A 21,909-nucleotide genomic window follows, 5' to 3' on the forward strand; every position below is an offset into this window, starting at 1 on the left:
GACCCAGGACAGTAAAATTTTGCTTTGTCTCAATTGGAAACATCATAATACAACAGTTTTTTCAGATTTTTTTTAATTTAATGTAATTTTCTATGGAATGTCCTTTTAGCGGTACTACATTTTTTGAGGATTTTTTTTCTTTCTTGTTCCATAAAGAGAAAAAAAATGCATGACTGGGTCTAAGGACGTTAAAGCCGTGTAGGACTTTTGTCACCAATTTTTCATCAAATCTGTAAAACCCGAGTCATAGCCTAAGTATCACGAATTCGTAACTCTTTCTGTGATTAATGCTCCACACAGCTGCAGTAGCAAGAGGCAATGAAGTCGTTTCCATGTTTGTTGCCGCTGTGGCCATAATGAGGCTGCGTGGAGCTCTTCTTCCCATAACGCATGTTGCGACAAATTTCCGAAAATGCCCGAGTGACCTACCAACTCTGTAAACAAATGGATTGTTTATGGTGGAGTACACTTTGAAATTGTTCACCTTGAAGGAAGAGATTTTGGGGAGTAATCATGGAAAGACTTACGGATTCGTGATACTTAGGCTATGACTCGGGTTTTAATGATTTGATGGAAAATTTACGAAAAAAAATTGACTGAACTCAAATCCCCGAGTGACCTATCAGTTTTCCAGATTTGATGAAAAATTGGTGATGAAAGTCATACACAGCTTTAACCTACCAAGACCCAGGAAAGTAAAAAATTTGCTCTCTGTCTTAATTGGACAAGTTTTTTCAGAATTTTTTCAAATTTTATTTTATTATCTTATGGAATGTCTTTTCAGTGGTACTATTTTTTTTTTTTTTTTTTTTTTTGTTCTTTCTTGTCCCTTACAGAGAAAAAAATACATAGCTAGGTCACAGGACGTTAAACAAACCGGAACATCCATGAACAGCCAGAAAATTTTCAGAAAAATAAGGGCTATTTTAACAATAATATGCCTCGTCTTATCATTTACACACGTCCATTCCAACTGACAGATCACAATAGATCTGCATAAAACGGGCATGTGGAAATAAAATAATATATAAGCTCCAATATAATGTATATTATATTACATCTAATGCCGCGTTTCCACTATGTGGAACCAGCTCGGCTCGACTCGACTTGGGTACCAGGTCCTATTCGTGGAGACCATTTCCATTCCAGGATACTACAGACTTTACAGTACCTGGACGTCATAGCGATGCGGCGCGTTACTTCCGTGTCATCTGCTCAGAGAGTCGCTGATAAACTCGCTCGTTGCGTGTTGTCTCGTCAAGCACATGCTGAATTTTTACGTCTGAACCTCCTCGACAAACCATGGTGTAGTTTTTTGGGCTGTTATCATGTGGATTAATGTACCGCTATATTTACTGTCCACTTCCGCATCTGTTTTTTGTAAAACAGCGGGTCACAGAGACAACTGTCTGACCAATCAGTGGTCTGCAGTGTTCACACGTCACCTTTTAGGATCTGGTCCCCCATCCTGGAACCTCGGTGGAGGTGATACCAAAGAACTAGTACCAGGTACCAGATTCCAGGCCCTTTTTTGTAATGGAAATGCAAAAAGACGAGTCGAGTTGAGTTGAGTCGAGCCAGTACCAGGTAGTGGAAATGTGGCATAATTACCTCCGCCAAGGAGGTTATGTTTTTGTCAGCGTTGGTTTGTCTGTTTGTGTGCAAGATAACTCAAAAAGTTATGGACGGATTTGGATGAAAATTTCAGGAAATGTTGATACTGGCACAAGGAACAAATGATTAAATTTTGGTGGTGATCGGGGGGGGGGGCACTGTTTCTTCCTTGGTGGAAGTCTGCGCTCTCCGAGTGCTTCTAGTTTGATGAATAATCCAACTTGTTAAGACAGAACGACACCATTGATTGTTGATGACTTCTGTGTAATTTTTGGACTTCATCCTATGGGCCAGTTTTAACCCATTGGGGGCCCAGTTTTGGCCCACGGACCTCATGTTTGTCACCCCTGCTCTAGTACTTTCTTGCCTCTCCTTAATAGCCAAGACGTAGTTGGACTTGATCATAGATGTACAGAATTCAGGACTTTGCTACCAGAGAGTGGACTTATATGACCTGTTGTCAACTCTAGACAACATCAGAAGTGTCACAACAGGATTTAGGCTCAAGAGCAGTGAGACTGGAGTCTTGGACACTGGTCTACAGTGTTATTTTCTTGTTAGTTTTACATGACATTCAGAAGTTTGGAGAAGAATCTCAGCTGTTTGAAGTCCAGTGTGAAATCCAGGTGATGGTTTTGGGTGCTCTGTCGTCAGCAGGTGTCTGATCTTTATGTTTCCACGGAGCCTTTTCATGAGTTTTGTCCCTTGTTACAGGAGCACGGCTGTCTTTCACACCTTCACTCTTGAAGTCTAGTCTCCTGAAAGACACTCCAACACAACAGGGCTTTCACAGAGATGACCTGTGCATCACTGTAGCCATAAAGTTTACTTTAAAACATGCATTAAATAGACTTTAGCTGCAACCGTCCAAACAACCCATACTTGGGTTATTCTATTACGTATGTTGTGCAATCTTACACATTCATGTTTAAATTTGCAAGATAATATTTTGTAATTTTTTCATTCTTAAATATCAGTTAATTGTCATTTGTATGTATTTTTCTATATTTCCATCTCTTGGATTTGTTCAGTGTTCCATTTACAGTGAAAAACAGCCTTTTCAAGCTTATACTTAGTAGTTTTTTTCGTTCTTAAATATCCATTAATTGAAATTTTTATGTATTTTTCTATATTTCCATTATTCATATGTCTGAAATGTTTAATTTCCAATGAAAATCAACCTTTTAAAAGCATATACTTCATAATTTTTTCATTCTTAAATATCAGTTAATTGTCATTTGTATGTATTTTTCTGTATTTCTGTTACTCATGTTTCCGAAATGTTTCATTTCAAATGAAAATCAACCTTTTAAAAGCTTATACTTTGTAATTTTTTCATTCTTAAATATCAGTTAATTGTTATTTTGATGTATTTTTCTGTATTTCCAGCCCTTGGATTTGTTCAGTGTTTCATTTACAGTGAAAAACAGCCTTTTCAAGCTTATACTTCATCGTTTTTTTCGTTCTTAAATGCCCGCTAATATTCATCTTTACGTATTTTTCTATATTTCCATTACTTGTATTTCTAAAACGTTTAATTTACAGCGAAAATCAACCTTTTGCAACCTTATGCTTCATCATTTTTTTTTTTTCATTCTTAAATATCAATTGTCATTTTTATGTATTTATTTACATTTCCATCCCTCTGATTTGTTCATGTTTCATTTACAGTGAACATCAACCTTTTGCAAATTCATCCGTTGTCATTTTTTGAATTCTTAAATATCCATTCATTTGCATTTTTATGTATTCTTCTATATTTTCAGTACTCTTATTTCTTCAGTGTTTCATTTACAGTGAAAATCAACCTTTTGCAAGCTCATACTTCATCATTTTTTTCATTCTTAAATATTCATTAGTTGTCATTTTTATGTATTTATTTACATTTCCATCCCTCTAATTTGTTCATGTTTCATTTACAGTGAACATCAACGTATTGGAAGTTCATACTTCCTCATTTTTTTCATTCTTAAATATCCGTTCATTTGCATTTTTATGTATTTTTCTATATTTTCAGTACTCATATTTCCTCAATGTTTCATTTACAGTGAAAATCAACCTTTTGCAAGCTCATACTTTGTCATTTTTTCATCCTTAAATATCCATTAGTTGTCATTTTTATGTATTTTTTTATATTTCCATTCCTCCAACTTGTTCAAGGGGTTCAATTACATGTTTTGAGCAGTTTTATAAAGATCAGTGGTTAAATAATAGGTAATATCCACTATGAGCTGACCCATTTTTGCCTCTGTGTTGTCTTTAAAAACAGTTTGGTCGTCTTATACTAGCATACACAGATGCATCTTATAGCACATGTTGCCATGTCTCTATATGGCCAATAGGGGGCAGATAGTTAAATCATATTACACAGAACAATGAGTGAATGAATGCCTGTTTCCATGACCCATTTTACCTTTAAATAAACAGGTTTTTGCCTTTAGAAAACCAACACTAAATGACCGAGTAAGTCCAATAGCGTCTCGTAGCTGTAATAGCAGCCATCTCTCAAACCCACAATTACTGTTATAAATAATAGCGAATAATGCTTTAAAAAGAAAATGGCTCCCTGCAGGGCCTGTTACTGTTTGCCGGTTCAGTGATGTGATTGTTGTCTCTGTGTTTTGTCTTTCCTGCAGAGGCGCCTCCCTCTGGGATGTCCAAGAATGGATACTTTTTTCAAGAAATGGGTGAGTGGGAGCCTCCGCCTAGAAACATAAATGCATATCTATTCAATAGTGGCCGGTTTTCAGTGGAAAAAACAAATAAAGCAGCCGGTAATGAGGAATCTGTGTCGGAGCCACATGGTGAACACAAGGACAATGTACAATTCTTGACTCGACATGATGAGAAGAACTGCAAAAATATATATTTATATATATATATATATGTTTTTTTTTGTTTTTTTTTTCTCTCAGTAATGCATGTTGTACTATATATCTATAGTGATAGATGTGACATAAAGATGAGAGTTGCAGCACAGACACAGAAAAGTCTCCCAGTTCTCACACTCTACTGCGTTTGGATATAAATAATGAACTTTGCTCCGGCTGTTATGATAACGGCAGTTTCATTACCTTCAAGCCAAGGAGAGGCACCCAATTAGTATGTGCAGCACAAGCAGTCAGGACAGAATATGCTTGCATTGGATCTCCCTGTCTCCCCTAGCCAATTATTCCCCCTCCTGCAACACACCAATTCACTCAGCAGATTCACAGAAAGCCCCCCGCTGCAGCTAAACATAACCGTCTTTATTAGGCAACCTTTTATCAGCATATAAATGCAATTACATTACTGTTGGGTAGTAAGCATTATCCACCATTGTCATCTCCGAGGTTCATTAGCGAAGGCTGGTCTAGAAGGTGAGTGCACTTTGGCGACCCGGAGCTGTTAAACGGGGTGACATGCGGAATATTTGTGGAAGTGCTCGTGTTTTACCTGGGTGGTTTTTATGTCCTCAGAGTTTGTTCTCTGTTGCCGTGTTAATAGCTGACGTGACACTCGCAAACGGTAATAACGTTCTCATTTTAGTGCGAACGACTGGAACTGATCATAGCCTCATGTTTTTGTTTTATTTTAGAAACCACATAGAGAAGAGTGGAATATGTAGCAGGGAAATGTGGAGTTTTCATCATTTTGACTGGATAAATCAGTGTTTTTTAACCGTGGGGTCGCCTGGAATTCAAATGGGGTCACCTGAAATTTCTAGTAATTGATTAAAAAAAAAAAAAAAAAATCAATAATAAATAAATATTATTAAATATATAAATAAGATTCTCTTTAAGTACTGTTATGGCTTGTTGAGTGACTTTGTAACTTGTTTTTTTTTTTTTTTTTGTCTTTTCAGATGAAAACTGGTTTTCAATTGACCTACCTGGTTAAATAAAATAAAATAAAAATAGATTAATGAAAATAAAGCGTGCAGATGACAGGCAAAACATTCAAGAGTGGAACTGGAAATATAAAAGACAGAAAAAAAAATAAAGATAAGAAAAAATAAATAAATGAAAAAAAACTGGAGTCATCCCCTAACACTACAAAACCAAGAGCATTATTTTATATTATCAGTGGTTCTACTGCTTGAGTTTGATTTCACGGACATTGTTGCTAGTTTGATCTGTGACTATACTGACAAATCATATTAATCTAATAAATGAATAAAATATGTTGTTTTTTGTGATGACCTGTAGGTTCAACAATGTTTTTTCTATCTTTGCATTAGTATGGGGGGATGGGGGGGGGTGGGGGGCAGAGGAAGAATAGCACTGAACCATCATCTTCCACGAAGAAATGTGGGTGGAAAAAATCTTACATTTGGTAAAATAAAATTGTAATAAAATCAACATTATAACTCATGGCTAGGTTTAATACTGAAAGTTTATCGAGGAAAAGTTATATCGCGATATATATTGTTATTGTTTTATCGCCCAGCCCTCCATTGGACCTTTCGGGACTAAAAATAGGAAAATACCAGAATTTCACTAAAAAACGCAAAGCACAAAGGTTAATATTAGAGCCCGACCGATTAATCAGCTGCAGAACCGCTAAGCTAACCCCCCCCCCCCCCCCCCCCGCCCAAGTCTTATGAGCTATTCACCCCCACACACACACCCATCAAACACACATCAAAATTTGTGAGGGAAAGCATAATTTTGTGGTAGTAATATTTTTTACTCTGTTTATTTTTGTGATTGCATAGTTTGCTTTGTAGTTGGACTCATTAAAGGTAGGTGTCGCTTACATTTTAAAGAATGATTTACCAAACATTTTTTATGTCACTACTTATAAAATATGGATTCACATCTTTTTCAAAAGTCTGCTCTCCTAGCATCAAAACTCCCACATCTACAACCCGTAGTGATGTGACGTTCATGAATGAATCGAATCTTTTGAACGGCTCTTTGAAATGAACGATGGGAACCGAGTCTTTGTAAAGAGCCGTTAATTTTTTAATTTTTTTTTTTTTTTTAAGTAGGGAGTGTCCGATTGCCTGTCAATTTAGCGTCACTTGGAAGGCACTGGGCAGGAAGAGAATGTTTGAGCAGAAAAAAATGAGTGCTTGTGCACTGCGCATGTCTCATGGCAAGAAGTTAGCAAAAAAACAACAGTTTGAAGCATGAGGTGAGCATACTGGAGGAGGAGGAGCTGGAATACTGGAGGAAACTGGAGAAAAGTTTGAGAGTGAGTGAGGGACCACCTGTGAGTAATGAGCCAAAGAAAAAGGAGGAGTATTTAGATGGATTTTTCAGAAAGAAAAGATGTGTCAAATTCCAGCATTTCCCTAATGTCACCTCTCATGTCATATATTTAGCCCACACATTTGAACTAACTATTCTTTTTTACGGTACGATAATATTTACCGCCGCGCCAATTAAACACCTTTAAAATGTGATGTCAGCCATCACATGTAGCCTATTTAGTCATTAAAACACTGGTGTTTCAAAATAATGCAAAAAACATAAAAGAGCCAGTCTTGTGAACGGCTCTTTTCAGTGAACGGCTCCTGATTGAACGGCTCCCTTCAAAGAGCCAAAAGTCCCATCACTAACAACCCGTGGTTCCTCACAGGTCACATAATAGTCTAATATAAGACTATTATACAGCAGTTTAAGTTGTGTTAATTATCTGTGTCAGATAAACAAAGATTTATGCAACTGTTAATCCACCTGTTCACAATTATCTAATATAAGATTATTAGAGCCCGACCAATATGGAATTTTTGGAGCCGATGCCGATACCGATATTGGGGACTAAAAAAAGCCGATATCCAATATATCGGCCGATATCCAATATTGGCCGATAGCCGATATGTTAGCCGATATATGAAATAAGAACACTGATCTACACAGGATATAATAATCTTATATTAGATAGTTAAGGACAGGTGGATAAACAGTTGCATAAATCTTTGTTTATCTCACAAATATAATTTACACAACTTTCAAATGCAAACTATGCGATCACAAAAATTATTTAAGCAAAAAATATGACTGACCACACAATTATGTTTTCACTCACAAATTTGGATGTGTCTGCCTCACGGCACTACAACTTCTTATGTGGACTAAGGACTAAACTGAGCATGTGCAGAGTGAATTAGGTGAGTCCTAAATTGTTCCTGATTGGAGCAACTGGAAGAGTTACAACTGACCTGTGTTACAACTGTCCCCAGTCTCCCCTACACTATTAACACCCAGGTGTGTCTGCAGAATGAAACTGTGAGGTAGACAGGAAGTGCACAGACATGGGTGTGTGTGGGGGGGTGAATACTTCATAAGACAGGTGGGGGGGGGGTCCGTGATTTTCGGGCGGGGGTTTAGCGGTCCATTCTTGTTAGAGCGCGCGGTATCGGTCTGTGATTTTTGCCGGGGTCGGGGGGGATAAGCAGTCCATCCTTGTCAGAGCGCGTGACGGTGGTGATGGGGGGGGGTTGTGTGTGTGTGGGGGGGTGATAGCATCATTGTCCGAGCAGGAGTGAAAGTGAAACTAACTCGCTTTAAAGTTCCTCGTATTCTCCGGGCAGCACACTCACACACACTCACACACACACACACACACACACACACACACACACACACACACACACAGGAGCAGTGAGCGACAGAATCTCCACTCAGCAAAAAAAGTTAATATATCAGCTACATATTGGCCGATGTTGATTAATTGGTGGAACACTATAATCGGCCCGATTAATCAGCCAGCTGATTAATCGGCCGGGCTCTAAAGATTATTATATCCTGTGTAGATCAATGTTCGTATTTTGTATATCGGCCAATATATCGGTTATCGCCCAATATCGGATATCGGCCGACATAATGGATATCGGCTTTTTTTTTTAGCCCCCAATATCGGCATCGGTATCAGCCCCAAAAATCCCATATCTGTCAGGCTCTAGTTAATATTATAATAAATGCTGATAAATCACTTAAGAAAGGTTAATATAGAAAAAAATTCATTTGGGAACTGACATAAAAGTTGCCCCGGGTCTTTTTGGGTTAAAGTTCTGATAAATTGGGAAGACACGGCAGAAAAATACTGCGACTCGTCTTTGCTTTAAAAAGTAAAATTACCCAGTTTGCTCTCAAATAGCACAAAAAACTGCTCATTTGTTTATCTGGGAAGCAGGGAGTGGGAGGGGGGTTAAAATAATGGTCTGCCGCAGCCCTAGAAGGCAGCTCAGTGAGAACAAACAGAAAAAAGTTTCTACATCTCAGATGGAGCTAATTTTGTTCCAGTTTGGATGTACAGTGTGTGAATGTCACAGCTGCGAACACATCTCCAAGGCTGCTGCACAACGTTGCACTGCATTTGAAGGAAACACATCAATCATTTAATGTTTTTCTATATCAAACATCCGTCGTTCTTCTTCCTTTGTTCTTTCGACACATCGCACGCTCGGTCACAGTAACGGAAGGAGAGCTGGATTTTATGCACCTCTGCTCTGAATCGAAAAACGCTGCAATAGTGATAGTATTTATTATTCATATCACATAGTATAAAGAGTCCGAAAAGCTATTAGTAACATAGACTCACCTAATTATTGCCAGTGAATTTCATATCTGGAGTGACATATCCACAACACCATGAGTTGAAATTGCTTGCTGACGGGATGAGATGTGTTTTTGAATACAGGTATAGGTAAAGTTTTCTCTAAAAATTGATAGCATTTTGGAGTAAAACCTTCAATTTTTTTTTTTTTTTTTATTATTATTTTTTTCTCCCCCTCCTGTTTGGCAGCAGCTCAGCCAAGGTGAGTTGAAAGTCAGAGCCCAGTCGGTGAGTCTGAGGCACAGAGGGATGCAGGCAAGGCGACAACACAGCGAGGTTCAAATAATGTCAAGTGCTGAGGGATGATCCTGATGCAAGGCAAACTGAATGAACTGAAATTGGGGGCCTCCTCATGGATAAGGTCAGCAGATAAAGAGCACGAGTATGAGATATTGTTCTCGTCGCATCAAGGCGATCGCCGGATGGTATTTGGGCGCCCACTAGTTACTGTAGGATTGGATTTAAGGGGCTGCTGTGTCAGGGAAGAGAGAATGGGATGAGTCATACAAACAAGCTCCAGGCTGGGTCTGTGCTGCTTTTCTTTTAGACAAAATCCCGACCATTACACGCCAGAAAAAAAAAAAAAAAAAAACAACTCGCATCTACCTGCTGATTCATCGAAGACTCGTGTTTACATCTAAAACACCGCTGATCATCTGAGCGTCCTTTTAAATCCACACAGCTGTCGTTTCATTTGCAATCCGGTCTTACACTGAATTTTAAGAAAACAGTCAGTTTTTGCTTTTCTGCTCTCTGAGGGCTCAGTCTATAATAGAAATAAAGGTTTAATCTAACATTTAATGGATGGGATTTGGACACGGCTGCAACAAGTAATCGATTACCTTTTAAAGTAGCAGCCAACTAATTATTTTCACCCCTTAAGGATTACCATTATAACAGGCTCCTGGATTTATTTATGTTGTTTTTGCAGTAACAGTGTCAGAAAATGTCTTTTTTTGCCAATTCTTTTGCACCTTTTTTCAGAAAGAACTTACCTTTTCAGTATTTGGCCATTAATTATCATTATTATATGTAATAAATTTTCAAAACAGTGTATTAAAGCAAAAAAAAAAAAAAAAAGACTTGGGGGTCATTCCATGGCAATTCAACCAGTGGTCCCCACATGACCCCCTCAGAAACTTCTGAAAAAAATCACACTTGTTCACCTACCAGATAAACGACGAACACACCCAAATTTTTTAAAATTTATTTTTATTTATTTATTTATGTATTTCGTTCATGGTTGCGCATTTCATCAGTAACATTCAATAATCATCAAGTAAACAAACATGTACATACCCATGCTCGAAAAGGAGCAGGATGAAGAAAATCTTATATTTCCTGCCTCCTTCTAAATAATAATAACACTGGTCAACAATTTTTTAGAAATGATTTACTTCAGACATTAAATGTGCTAAATGTTACATATTTTAATAAGATTAATTGGAAAATAAATGACAAAAGTGCCGGTTTGCTCATGTTTTCAAGGTATATGATTAAGTGTTATTACAGGGTGGGGAAGCAAAATTTACAATATTTTGATTGAAAGGGATTGAAAGACAGTGTATGACCAATTAGTTTATTGAAAGTCTTGAGAATTTATTTGCCACAAGAAAATGTACATAATAGAAAATGTTTTTATTCTATGTGTCCTCCTTCTTTCTCAATAACTGCCTTCACACACTTCCTGAAACTTGCGCAAGTGTTCCTCAAATATTCGGGTGACAACTTCTCCCATTCTTCTTTAATAGTATCTTCCAGACTTTCTCGTAATAGTTTTGCTCATAGTCATTCTCTTCTTTCCATTATAAACAGTCTTTATGGACACTCCAACTATTTTTGAAATCTCCTTTGGTGTGACGAGTGCATTCAGCAAATCACACACTCTTTGACGTTTGCTTTCCTGATTACTCATATGGGCAAAAGTTTCTGAAAAGGTATGGATAATAGTGTTAGGTATGATTATGACATCAATATATGTTTGGTTTCAAAACAATTGACGTAGTGCCTGCTGAGAAAAAACAACTAAATGTTCATTGTACATTTTGCTTCCCCACCCTGTACACATATATATTGGTTTATGTACATTTATATAATAGTTTTATAAATCTTCCACTAAATAGAACCTGTAAACTGAATGTATTCTAATGTGCAGACAGTGTTTTGAAGTAGATCTTGTAGCTCTGAGACAAATATTCCTTTTGAGTCAAACCCATTCTCTCGTTAATTCTTGAATTTCACATTTTGACCCAAGGCTGTATCTTGGAAAGTTCAGCCAACCAGCATTTTTGACTTGATTTTTCTTTATCAGTGACTCTCATGTGGTAAAATTTCATTACTTTTATTCTGGAAGCATTTTCCTTGTAGACCAGTGTAACCTTAATGGTTAGCCATACACAACTAGCTATAAAATCATACTGTATAAAGTCAGACAAACCAACTAAATACATCCAAAGATAGTACCAAATGAATATAAAACCAAGTGCAAAACTACATGTCCAGAAAGTACAAAACATACAGGGTGGGGAAGCAAAATTTACAATGAACATTTAGTTGTTTTTTCTCAGCAGGCACTACGTCAATTGTTTTGAAACCAAACATATATTGATGTCATAATCATACCTAACACTATTATCCATACCTTTTCAGAAACTTTTGCCCATATGAGTAATCAGGAAAGCAAACGTCAAAGAGTGTGTGATTTGCTGAATGCACTCGTCACACCAAAGGAGATTTCAAAAATAGTTGGAGTGTCCATAAAGACTGTTTAGAATGGAAAGAAGAGAATGACTATGAGCAAAACTATTACCAGAAAGTCTGGAAGTGGAGGAAGCAACAAAAAACGTACCAAAGCTTTTATTAAAGCTCTCAAATCCGAAATCCTAAAGGATCCAAACAAATCCATGAGAAAAATGGCAATTGAACTTGAGGTAGACAACAAGACCGTTAGAAATGCAGTAAAATATGATTTGAAGATTTAAATTCTCATGACTTTCAATAAACTAATTGGTCATACACTGTCTTTCAATCCCTGCCTCAAAATATTGTAAATTTTGCTTCCCCACCCTGTACTGTCTGGGGTGAAATCCCCCTGAAAAGACCATATTTTGCACCAAAATAATTGTAAGTGCCTTCATGTTTGGTCCATGAGGCCTTGAAATCAGGCGAAAAGGCTCATTCTTCAAAATGTCCTCTCTCTTTTGGATGTGTTCGTTTATCTGGTAGGTGGACAAGTGTGAATTTTTTCAGAATTTTCTGAGGGGGTCATGCAGGGCACTTTCTGAAATCTGGTTGATTTGGGATGGAATGACCCTTGGATTTTTTTTTATCATATGAAAAATAACTTCAAATGAGTTAATTAGAAATAAACTTTTAACTATTTTACATGTGCTCAAATATTTTTGTTTGTCTAGTGCATGGGTGTCAAATATACGGCCTGTGGGCCAAAACCGGCCCGCCAAAGGGTCCAATACGGTCCATGGGATGAATTTGTGAAATGCAGAACTTACACTGAACATATTAACAGTCATTTTAGTTCAGGCTCTACATTCAGACCAAATCAATCATAAGTGGGTCGGATGTGTAAAATAAAATCCCAATAACTATAAATAATGACAACTCTAAATTCTTCTCTTTGTTTTTAGTGCAAAAAAGCTAAATTACATGAAAATATTTACAAAAAATGCAAATAATCTGAAATGTATAAATAAAATTCTAATTTGAATGTGCATTTGTAGATCCGCTGTGATCTGGAAGCTGTAATGCACATGTGTAAATGATAAACTGAGGCAGAATATTGTTAAAATTGCACTTATTTTTCTTTGGCTCATGTTATTCACATTTTTCTAAAAGATTGTTTGTAGATTTAAACGTTGTCATCATGTAATTTTACTTTATTCACACGAAAACCAAGAGAAAAGTTTGGAATTGACATTATTTATATATTATGATGTTATTATTTTACTGGTCCGGCCCACTTTAGATCATACTGGGAGGATGTGGCCCCTGAACTAAAATGGGTTTGACAGCCCTTGTCAAGAGCATTCTGCGTCCATGTAACAGCTTTTTATTTTTAGTTATTTCTAGTCATTTTTAGCCTGTGTGATAGTCTCTGTAGGCCCTCATTTCACTGAGAAAAACATCCTTGATCTGCTTCTTTTACAGACAGTGCATCTTTTTATGTCCTGGTACCTCTCTGCATCTATCTATCTATCTATCTATCTATCTATCTATCTATCTATCTATCTATCTATCTATCTATCTATCTATCTATCTATCTATCTATCTATCTATCTATCTATCTATCTATCGTTCTATCGTTCTATCGTTCTATCGTTCTATCAATCGTTCTATCTATCTAGTGTGATTTCCAAAAAAAAACAACAAAGGGGGATGTTTTTTGGGTTTTTTTTTGTTTTTTGGTCGGGGGTGGGTGGGCTATATACGGTTATATACGTGGGGGTGTGCTCCATAACTAACGTAACTAACGCTGGCGTGAAACAAAAGTGAGACTTCACATACTTTCATCGTCCAACTCCTGGGTTCTATTCCTTTATTATACAGCGGATTTTACACAAAATTTTCACAACTTCTGACCTGTATCCACTGGACACACAAATGCTGGACCCCATGAATTTGTTACACCCCCCCACCCCCTTTACAGTGCCCCAGTGCATGGGGACGTTCACTAATTCTTAGACTGCTGACAGTTCAGTTCAGGTGAACGTTAGTGCTGGTAATGTTGGATATAGGTGGAAGAAAACTGCCACAACCTGCCTGTTATTTCAGTTGGTTGGTTATCCTCCCTGAGGATGAAATTCATCGAGCAGAAGTAGGGATGTAAAAACCAGAGGGGGAGTTGATCCTCCCCACCCCACCCCCAACAAATCGACAAAAACAGGGTAAAACACACTAGTAGAACACTCCAAATCAGCACTATCACTATTATATACCATTATTTACAAGAATTCACAGCTCAAACCTCACTAAAACACACCCTATGTATGTATGTGTGTATGTATGTATGTGTGTGTGTGTGTATGTGTGGGTATGTATGTGTATGTGTGTGTATGTATGTATGTCTGTGTGTGTATGTGTGGGTTTGTATGTATGTGTATGTGTGTGTATGTATGTGTGGGTATGTATGTGTATGTGTGTGTATGAATGTATGTATTTGTGTATGTGTGGGTATGTATGTATGTATGTGTATGTATGTGTCGAGGCCCAAAATGGAATCTGGCCCGATTCAGAATCGGGCCAGTCCAAATGATGCAAATGATCCATAATTCCATAATTTGTCATAATTTTACATTTTCAGTCTTACATACCTGAGTAACTATTGTCAATTTCAGTTGATTTCACTGTACCATATATTGGTGGGGAGTACCACTAGGTTATATTTGTAAATAAAGTGTATTATAGTTTACAATTAAAATGTTGTTTGTTTCATTTTTTTTTCACATATTTGCAAATTCCATGTATTGATTTTTGTAATAATTTAGATCATTTGCATTAAACATGGTATAAAAATAACATTACAGCAGCAGAATTCCATTCTAGGCCGGCCTAGAATAGAATTCCATTCTGGGCCGGCCCGATTATGAATCGGGCCAGATTCCGTTTTGGGCCTCGACATATGTATGTATGTATGTATGTGTGTTTGTATGTATGTATGTGTGCATGTGTGTGTGTGTGTATGTATGTGTGTGTATGTATGTATGTATGTGTGTGTACAGGGTGGGGAAGCAAAATTTACAATATTTTGAGGCAGGGATTGAAAGACAGTGTATGACCAATTAGTTTATTGAAAGTCATGAGAATTTATTTGCCACAAGAAAATGTACATAATAGAAAATGTTTTTATTCTATGTGTCCTCCTTCTTTCTCAATAACTGCCTTCACACGCTTCCTGAAACTTGCGCAAGTGTTCCTCAAATATTCGGGTGACAACTTCTCCCATTCTTCTTTAATAGTATCTTCCAGACTTTCTCGTAATAGTTTTGCTCATAGTCATTCTCTTCTTTCCATTATAAACAGTCTTTATGGACACTCCAACTATTTTTCAAATCTCCTTTGGTGTGACGAGTGCATTCAGCAAATCACACACTCTTTGACGTTTGCTTTCCTGATTACTCATATGGGCAAAAGTTTGTGAAAAGGTATGGATAATAGTGTTAGGTATGATTATGACATCAATATATGTTTGGTTTCAAAACAATTGACGTAGTGCCTGCTGAGAAAAAACAACTAAATGTTCATTGTAAATTTTGCTTCCCCACCCTGTATGTATGTATGTATGTATGTGTATTTGTGTATGTGTGTGTGTGTATGTATGTATGTATATATGTATATGTATGTATATATACGGCGTCATCTGTTCTTATTATTTGTACAAACTGTATATGTTCTATTTTCTGTGCAGATGGAAATATAAAAGACAGTTAATGCCAACACACTCGTTTGTACTCTTTTATTCCCTCACCCAATGACAATCGATAAGAGAATCGATAAGGAATCGGATTGATAAGCAATATCGATAATGGAATCGGAATCGTTAAATTCTTTACGACTCCCATCCTTACATGATCCACACAGGAGTTAGTACTGGATTGCATAACTGTTCTTTTTGGTGACTTTTGATGGTCTAATAATTTTTTCCACGACTGTAGATCAATACTATTACTCACAGTCTTCCACTAAATGCAGCCTTTGGAGAATAAATCTTAAATATCTTGACCTTGACCCTTTAAAATGTGAGAAGCAGGTCAAAATGTTGAACCAGCTCATGGGATTATCTACCATTTCGTGCAGCGTGCAGTTCCCATGCAGCGTATGAGGCCTGAAATGGTGGATCTGTACACATTTAATTGATTGAGTAACGGCTGGGTCACAAGCAGCATCCACGACAGCCGAGCTTCGGAAGATGATTTACAATCAAGCAATTACAGTTTTGGACAGGAGGCTGATACCATCACGTAAATACGCCCACATAATCCCACTCCTCTGCTGCGCTGTGACCTCGAGTTTGGGGTCTCCATAACTCAAGGATCATCCAGTGGATCCAGTAAATATTCCGAGTTTGGATCAACATGTGAAACTCCTCATGAAAAACATAGATGTATCTTTTTTTTTTTTTTTTTTACTATTTGGTCAAAATGGACAAACTATGTGAAACCTGTAACTGATGGGAATTGAATGTATCGGTTATCTGAATAATCTACGACCTGAACTTCAATCAACGTCTTCTGTATCATTATTTAAAAAGCATCTGAAAAGAATTTTAATTTCTGAAAAAATGTAAGGTTGTATATCGTTTGATTTGTATTTGAGGATTTGTAATTTGATTTGTATTTCTATTGGTTTCACCTTAGATTATTATTTCAGTTATATTGTGGGTTTTTAATTATTATTTTAAAGTATACATTTACTAAGTTTTAAGACACTACATATCTTTTCTGACATGAATTGGTAACCTTGTGTAGATCTCCCCTGAGCATAAACCCCAAAAATCACAAGCCACCCCCCCTCCCCCCATAGTTTTCGCACAATTTATCAGTAAATACGTTTCTTTGCTTCAAAAATTTAACACATGGTGTCCAGCTGATTATTATTATCATTATTATTATTATTATTATTATTATTATTATTATTATTGTTATTATTATTATTATTATTGTGTTACTTTTTATTTTTTCATGTTTTTTATTTTTATTTATTTAGCTTTTTTTTTAATAAGACATTTTTCAATTACATTTTTTTTTCATGTTTAAAGAGAAATGAAAACTCTCGGGTAAAAAATCTTGATTAAGGTTCTCATAATTCGTGCATGAAAGGGTTAAAATACATTCAGTCATATTTTATTTTCTATTTGATTTGTAGCAGCAGAATTATATTATTCCTGTTTTTCTATATTCTATTGTCTCCAAAAATTGGGGGAAGAATGTTCAAAAATTCATAAATGCATTAAAGACATTTTGAGGGGTTTTCTTTCTTCCCGTACCGAACCGAAAGAAACCGAACCGTGGCTTTGAAAACCGAAAATGTACCGAAGTGAAAATTTTGTGAACCGTTACAGGCCTAACATTTACATAAACATGTATTTGTACATAAGGAACCACACAGACACAATATTTTTTTTTTTTAAATTATACAACAAACCTATTAAACCCCCCAAAAAGAGCCCCCCCCCCCCCCCCCCCAAAAAAAAAAAACACATTAATTTGTCCACTGACGGAAAACTTAATCTTTTCCAAAAGAAAAGAAAAGTAAATCATGCACCCATTTCACAAAAGTGGGTGGCAGAGGATCCTTCCACTGAAAGGGAGAGTTATTTGTTTTTTTTGGTTTTTTGTCTTTTCGTCTTTTTTTCTTTTCTTTTGTTCTTCCTGTGTATTGTTTATTTCCAGAGAAGTATTCACATAAGCCTTTTTTGGCTTCAATCCTATCCTGCACAATGATGCAACTTTTATTTTACTTTATTTTATTTTATTTTTTTTTTTTTTATTTATAACATGGAAAGAAACAAAATAAAACAAAACGAAGCAAATTAAGACAAAAACCAAAACAAAATAACATTGAAATGAACAGAATCTATCTTCAAGTAAGTGTGCAAATCTGAATTTTGCATTGTCGAAAAGGAGTAGGAACAAGTATAAACTTATTTAATCCAACCCCTCAAGTGCTGTTACTTGTTTGAATGCTATTGCTTTTTTCTTTTTTTTCTCTTTCTGTTTATGATGTGCACATAAATAAAATAAAAATATGAAATAATTTACATGATATACATTTCTGTTTAGGTGAATGTAAACATACACACCTTTCCTTCCATCCACTTGTTATATTTGTTCTATATTCTACAAAAAAAAACTTGGATAGCATCTTGATTCACATTTGAGGTGCGAACATTGAATTGTACCCGAAAGACGTTTTGTATGATCTGCTTCTCTTAAAAAAAAAAAACAAAACAAAACAGGGAAAACATGTCATTTCAGAATGCTTTCATTGTCTAATAGTGTGTATTTTTTATTGTCTTGCTTGACTTTTCTGGTTAAATATATGTATTTATTGCCATATTTCTCTTTATCTTGTGTTTTCTGCAGTTTTTAAACCTATGATTACACTGGGTTACAAAAAAAAATGTTTTTTGCTAGTTGTCTAGGTTTTTTCAACTGCATTAGGACCATTTTGCACCGCTAAATCCAAAAATGACATCTGTTTTTCTCAATCAGGTCAGGGTTTTTTTTGCTAATTTGATTTTGAAAAATTTGATCTCACAAAATATAATAATTAATACCAAAATAAGATTGGTAAGCACACTTTATGAAATTTGTGACTTGATTCCTGTTAGGTACAATGGTGTATTCACCGCAGATGTAGCAGAATACGTCAGGCTTATTTTTGCAAGATCTTCTAGTCGAAGCCATTTCATTCACCTGTAATATTAAAAAAAACAATCATAAATTGGCAAAAGTAAAATCTTCAGAACTTGTTTATTGAGAGAAATATGAAAGAATGTTGTATCATATGATGTGAAAATGCCCATAAATGTAAGCAAAAATGTTAAAAAACCAATATGTAGCATAGTTCAGAAAGTTGACCTGATTGAGCAAAATGAATGTGATTTTTGGATTCAGCACACCAAAATTATCCTAAATCAGCTCAAAAAACTTCAACAATAAATTTGTTGTTGACCAGTGTAATAATGCAAATTAACTAATGTTGGAGTCAATCATTGACATGTGCCAGGATGAAAAAATCAAATAATATGTGATCCACTTTTTATGTAGTATATTGAAAAAAAATAATTTTTTTGTGTTTTTTGCATCTAAAAAATGGTTTGTTTACATTACAAACACGGCACTTAAAGGGTTAAAAAATGTGACAGTTATTGAGTATTTGGTATTTTTATTTACGGCTCAAGTTGATGAAATAGAAAAAAGTGTAAAAGAATTAAAAACAAACAATGACATTTTTTTTGACATTATTCCACAAGTGTGCCAAAAAGGCCCACTTGGTGCTTAGTAAGGGCCTTGCTGGACGGGATACTGGAGGGATAATAACACTGGGTTACAAAAAAATATTTTTTGCAAGTTGTCTAGGTTTTTTCAGCTGAATTAGGACCATTTTGCACCGCTAAATCCAAAAATGACATCTTTTTCTCAATCAGGTCAGGTTTTTTTTGCTTATTTGATTTTGAAAAATTTGATCTTCTCACAAAATTGATGACATTTTTGTGACTTTATCAGTTGATTTTTTTATATAGTTCTCACCCAAAATAGGTTTTAAGAGAAAAAAAATCATTTTGTAACAGGATTCCTGTTAGGTACAATGGTGTGTTCACCGCAGATGTAGCAGAATACGTCAGGCTTATTTTTGCAAGATCTTCTAGTCGAAGCCATTTCATTCACCTGTAATATTAAAAAAAACAATCATAAATTGGCAAAAGTAAAATCTTCAGAACTTGTTTATTGCAAGAAATATGAAAGAATGTTGTATCATATGATGTGAAAATGCCCATAAATGTAAGCAAAAATGTTAAAAAGCCAATATGTAGCATAGTTCAGAAAGTTGACCTGATTGAGCAAAATTACTGATTTTTGGATTCAGCACACCAAAATTATCCTAAATCAGCTCCAAAAACTTCAACAATAAATTTGTTGTTGACCAGTGTTATCAGTCGTCCAACTCAGCTAAAATCTAAATCATAGCTCTTTCAGTCTCAGCTTCTTAAATGTAAAGTTTTTTCTAGTTTTCTATCTTTTTCGACTCACAGACAAATAGGAGATTAGAACATGTCATCATAAGCTCTAAGTACTTGGACACTTGAGCTTTAATGTTGACTTTCCAAATGAAAATCACAAGTTTTTATGAATCACTTTTGTGACTGGATTACATCAGAGGGATGGTTCTGTAAAAACTGATACAGGCACTAAAAAAAGAACGGATTTAATTATTATTTAGGGCTGCAACTAATGATGAGTTTAATATTCGAGTAGTCTGTAGATTATTTTAATAACTAATCTATTCATCGGATAAACACAAAAGAAAAGAAGAGGGGCAGGAGATATATGCGTGGGGGTGCGTTCCGTAAGTGCCACAACTACTGTAACTGACACGAAACCACAAATGAAACTTAACCCTTTCATGCATGAATTATGAGAACATTAATCAATATTTTTTTCTTTTTTCCTCTTTAGGCATTTAAAAAACAATGAGATTATTATTATTATTATTATTTTATGAAGCTATTTTTCATGGAGTTGCAAAAATGCGCGTTTAATTTTTAAAGCAACGAAACGTGTATTTACTGATCTACTGTGTGAACACTATGAAATAAAAACATTCAATGCTGCTAATTTGATGTTTTCTCACATTTTAACATACACTACAAACAAAAAGTTATGGATATTTAAAATTTTTGGGCTATTTTTTTTTTTTCCAGTTGGGATTTTTGCACAACACTTTTTACTTTTTTTTGTGTGAATTGAATTGAAACACATTTTTTTAATGAGCAGACATAGTTTTATTTACAAATGGCAAAAATGACAAAAAAATGACAAAAAAAAAAAGAAATATCCTTAACTTTTTTTTTTTATAGTGAACTCTAATACTAGTCACTTCATGGAGATAATATGCCAAAAAAAAAAAAACAACAACTTTTGTTGTTAATTACAGTCTAATAGCAATAACAAGGAATTGATTTCCACTCAAACATGTTAGATTTGGTTTATCAAGAACAGCCAAGTTACAGCCATGTTAATAATTGTAGTGTATTGTGTTGGCTGATATGAAACTAAAATAACAAAATCCATGAATATACAAGAGAACAGCTGCAGAATAATTGTCCACTGGTGTGACCACTATGCATGAAAGGGTTAAAGCTGCAGAAGACTTTCATCACCAATTTTCCATCCAATCTGTCAAACCTCAGTCCTAGCCGAAGTATCATGAATCCAGAAGTCTGTCCGTGATTACTCACCTGAATCTCTTCCCTCATGGTGAACAACTTCCAAGTGTACTCCACCATAAACAGACCATTTGTTTACAAACAGAGCCGGGAGGGAACTTGGGCATCTTCAGAATTTTGTCATGATGTGCTTCGTGTTTGTCGTGTTTGTTGCAGCCACATAATATCATACGGTTGTGCTGCTGCTGCCAGGTGGATGCATGAACCTCCGCTTCCCATAATGCACGTTGTGACAAAATTCTGAAATTTGTTTTCCGTCAGAATTTATTTTTAAAAAGATGGTTTAATTTGTTCTATGTGCATTCACTGTTTTGCAAAAAGAAAGAAAGAAAGAAAGAAAGAAAAAGAAAGAAAGAAAGAAAGAAAGAGACATTTATGGCAGACTGGCAAATTTGGATTGAAACTTTGCTGTTTCCAATAGAGATTTTCAAACTGTACATTAAATATGTGGATCTTTCTTTCTTTCTTTCTTTCTTTCTTTCTTTCTTTCTTTTATCTATCTTTTTCTTTCTTTCTTTTTCTTTTTTCTTTCTTTCTTTTTCTTTTTTCTTTCTTTCTTTTTCTTTCTGTCTTTTCTTTTTTCTTTCTTTCTTTCTTTTTCTTTCTATTTGTATTTCTTTTTATCTATCTTCTTTCTTTCTTTCTTTTTTTTTCTGTCTTTCTTTTTCTTTCTTTCTGTCTTTTTGTATTTATTTCTTTTTATCTATCTTTTTCTTTCTTTGTATCTTTCTTTGTATCTTTCTTTCTTTCTTTCTTTTTCTTTTTTCTGTCTTTCTTTTTCTTTC

At 35.4% G+C, this 21,909-nt stretch overlaps 1 protein-coding gene across 3 annotated transcripts in view; it reads left to right on the forward strand.

Moving 5' to 3' along the window:
* The window catches only part of slc4a11 (solute carrier family 4 member 11), a 403,848-nt gene that overhangs the window by 100,797 nt on the left and 281,142 nt on the right, over positions 1–21,909 (forward strand). For all 3 annotated transcript variants that reach the window (XM_030126744.1, XM_030126745.1, XM_030126746.1), the window contains exon 2: positions 4,251–4,301. In XM_030126744.1, the coding sequence (XP_029982604.1) occupies positions 4,251–4,301 (51 nt within the window). The remainder of the gene's footprint in view (positions 1–4,250; positions 4,302–21,909) is intronic.

The sequence above is a fragment of the Sphaeramia orbicularis genome, chromosome 22, assembly GCF_902148855.1.
Source record: "Sphaeramia orbicularis chromosome 22, fSphaOr1.1, whole genome shotgun sequence".
NCBI classification, from domain to species: domain Eukaryota; kingdom Metazoa; phylum Chordata; class Actinopteri; order Kurtiformes; family Apogonidae; genus Sphaeramia; species Sphaeramia orbicularis.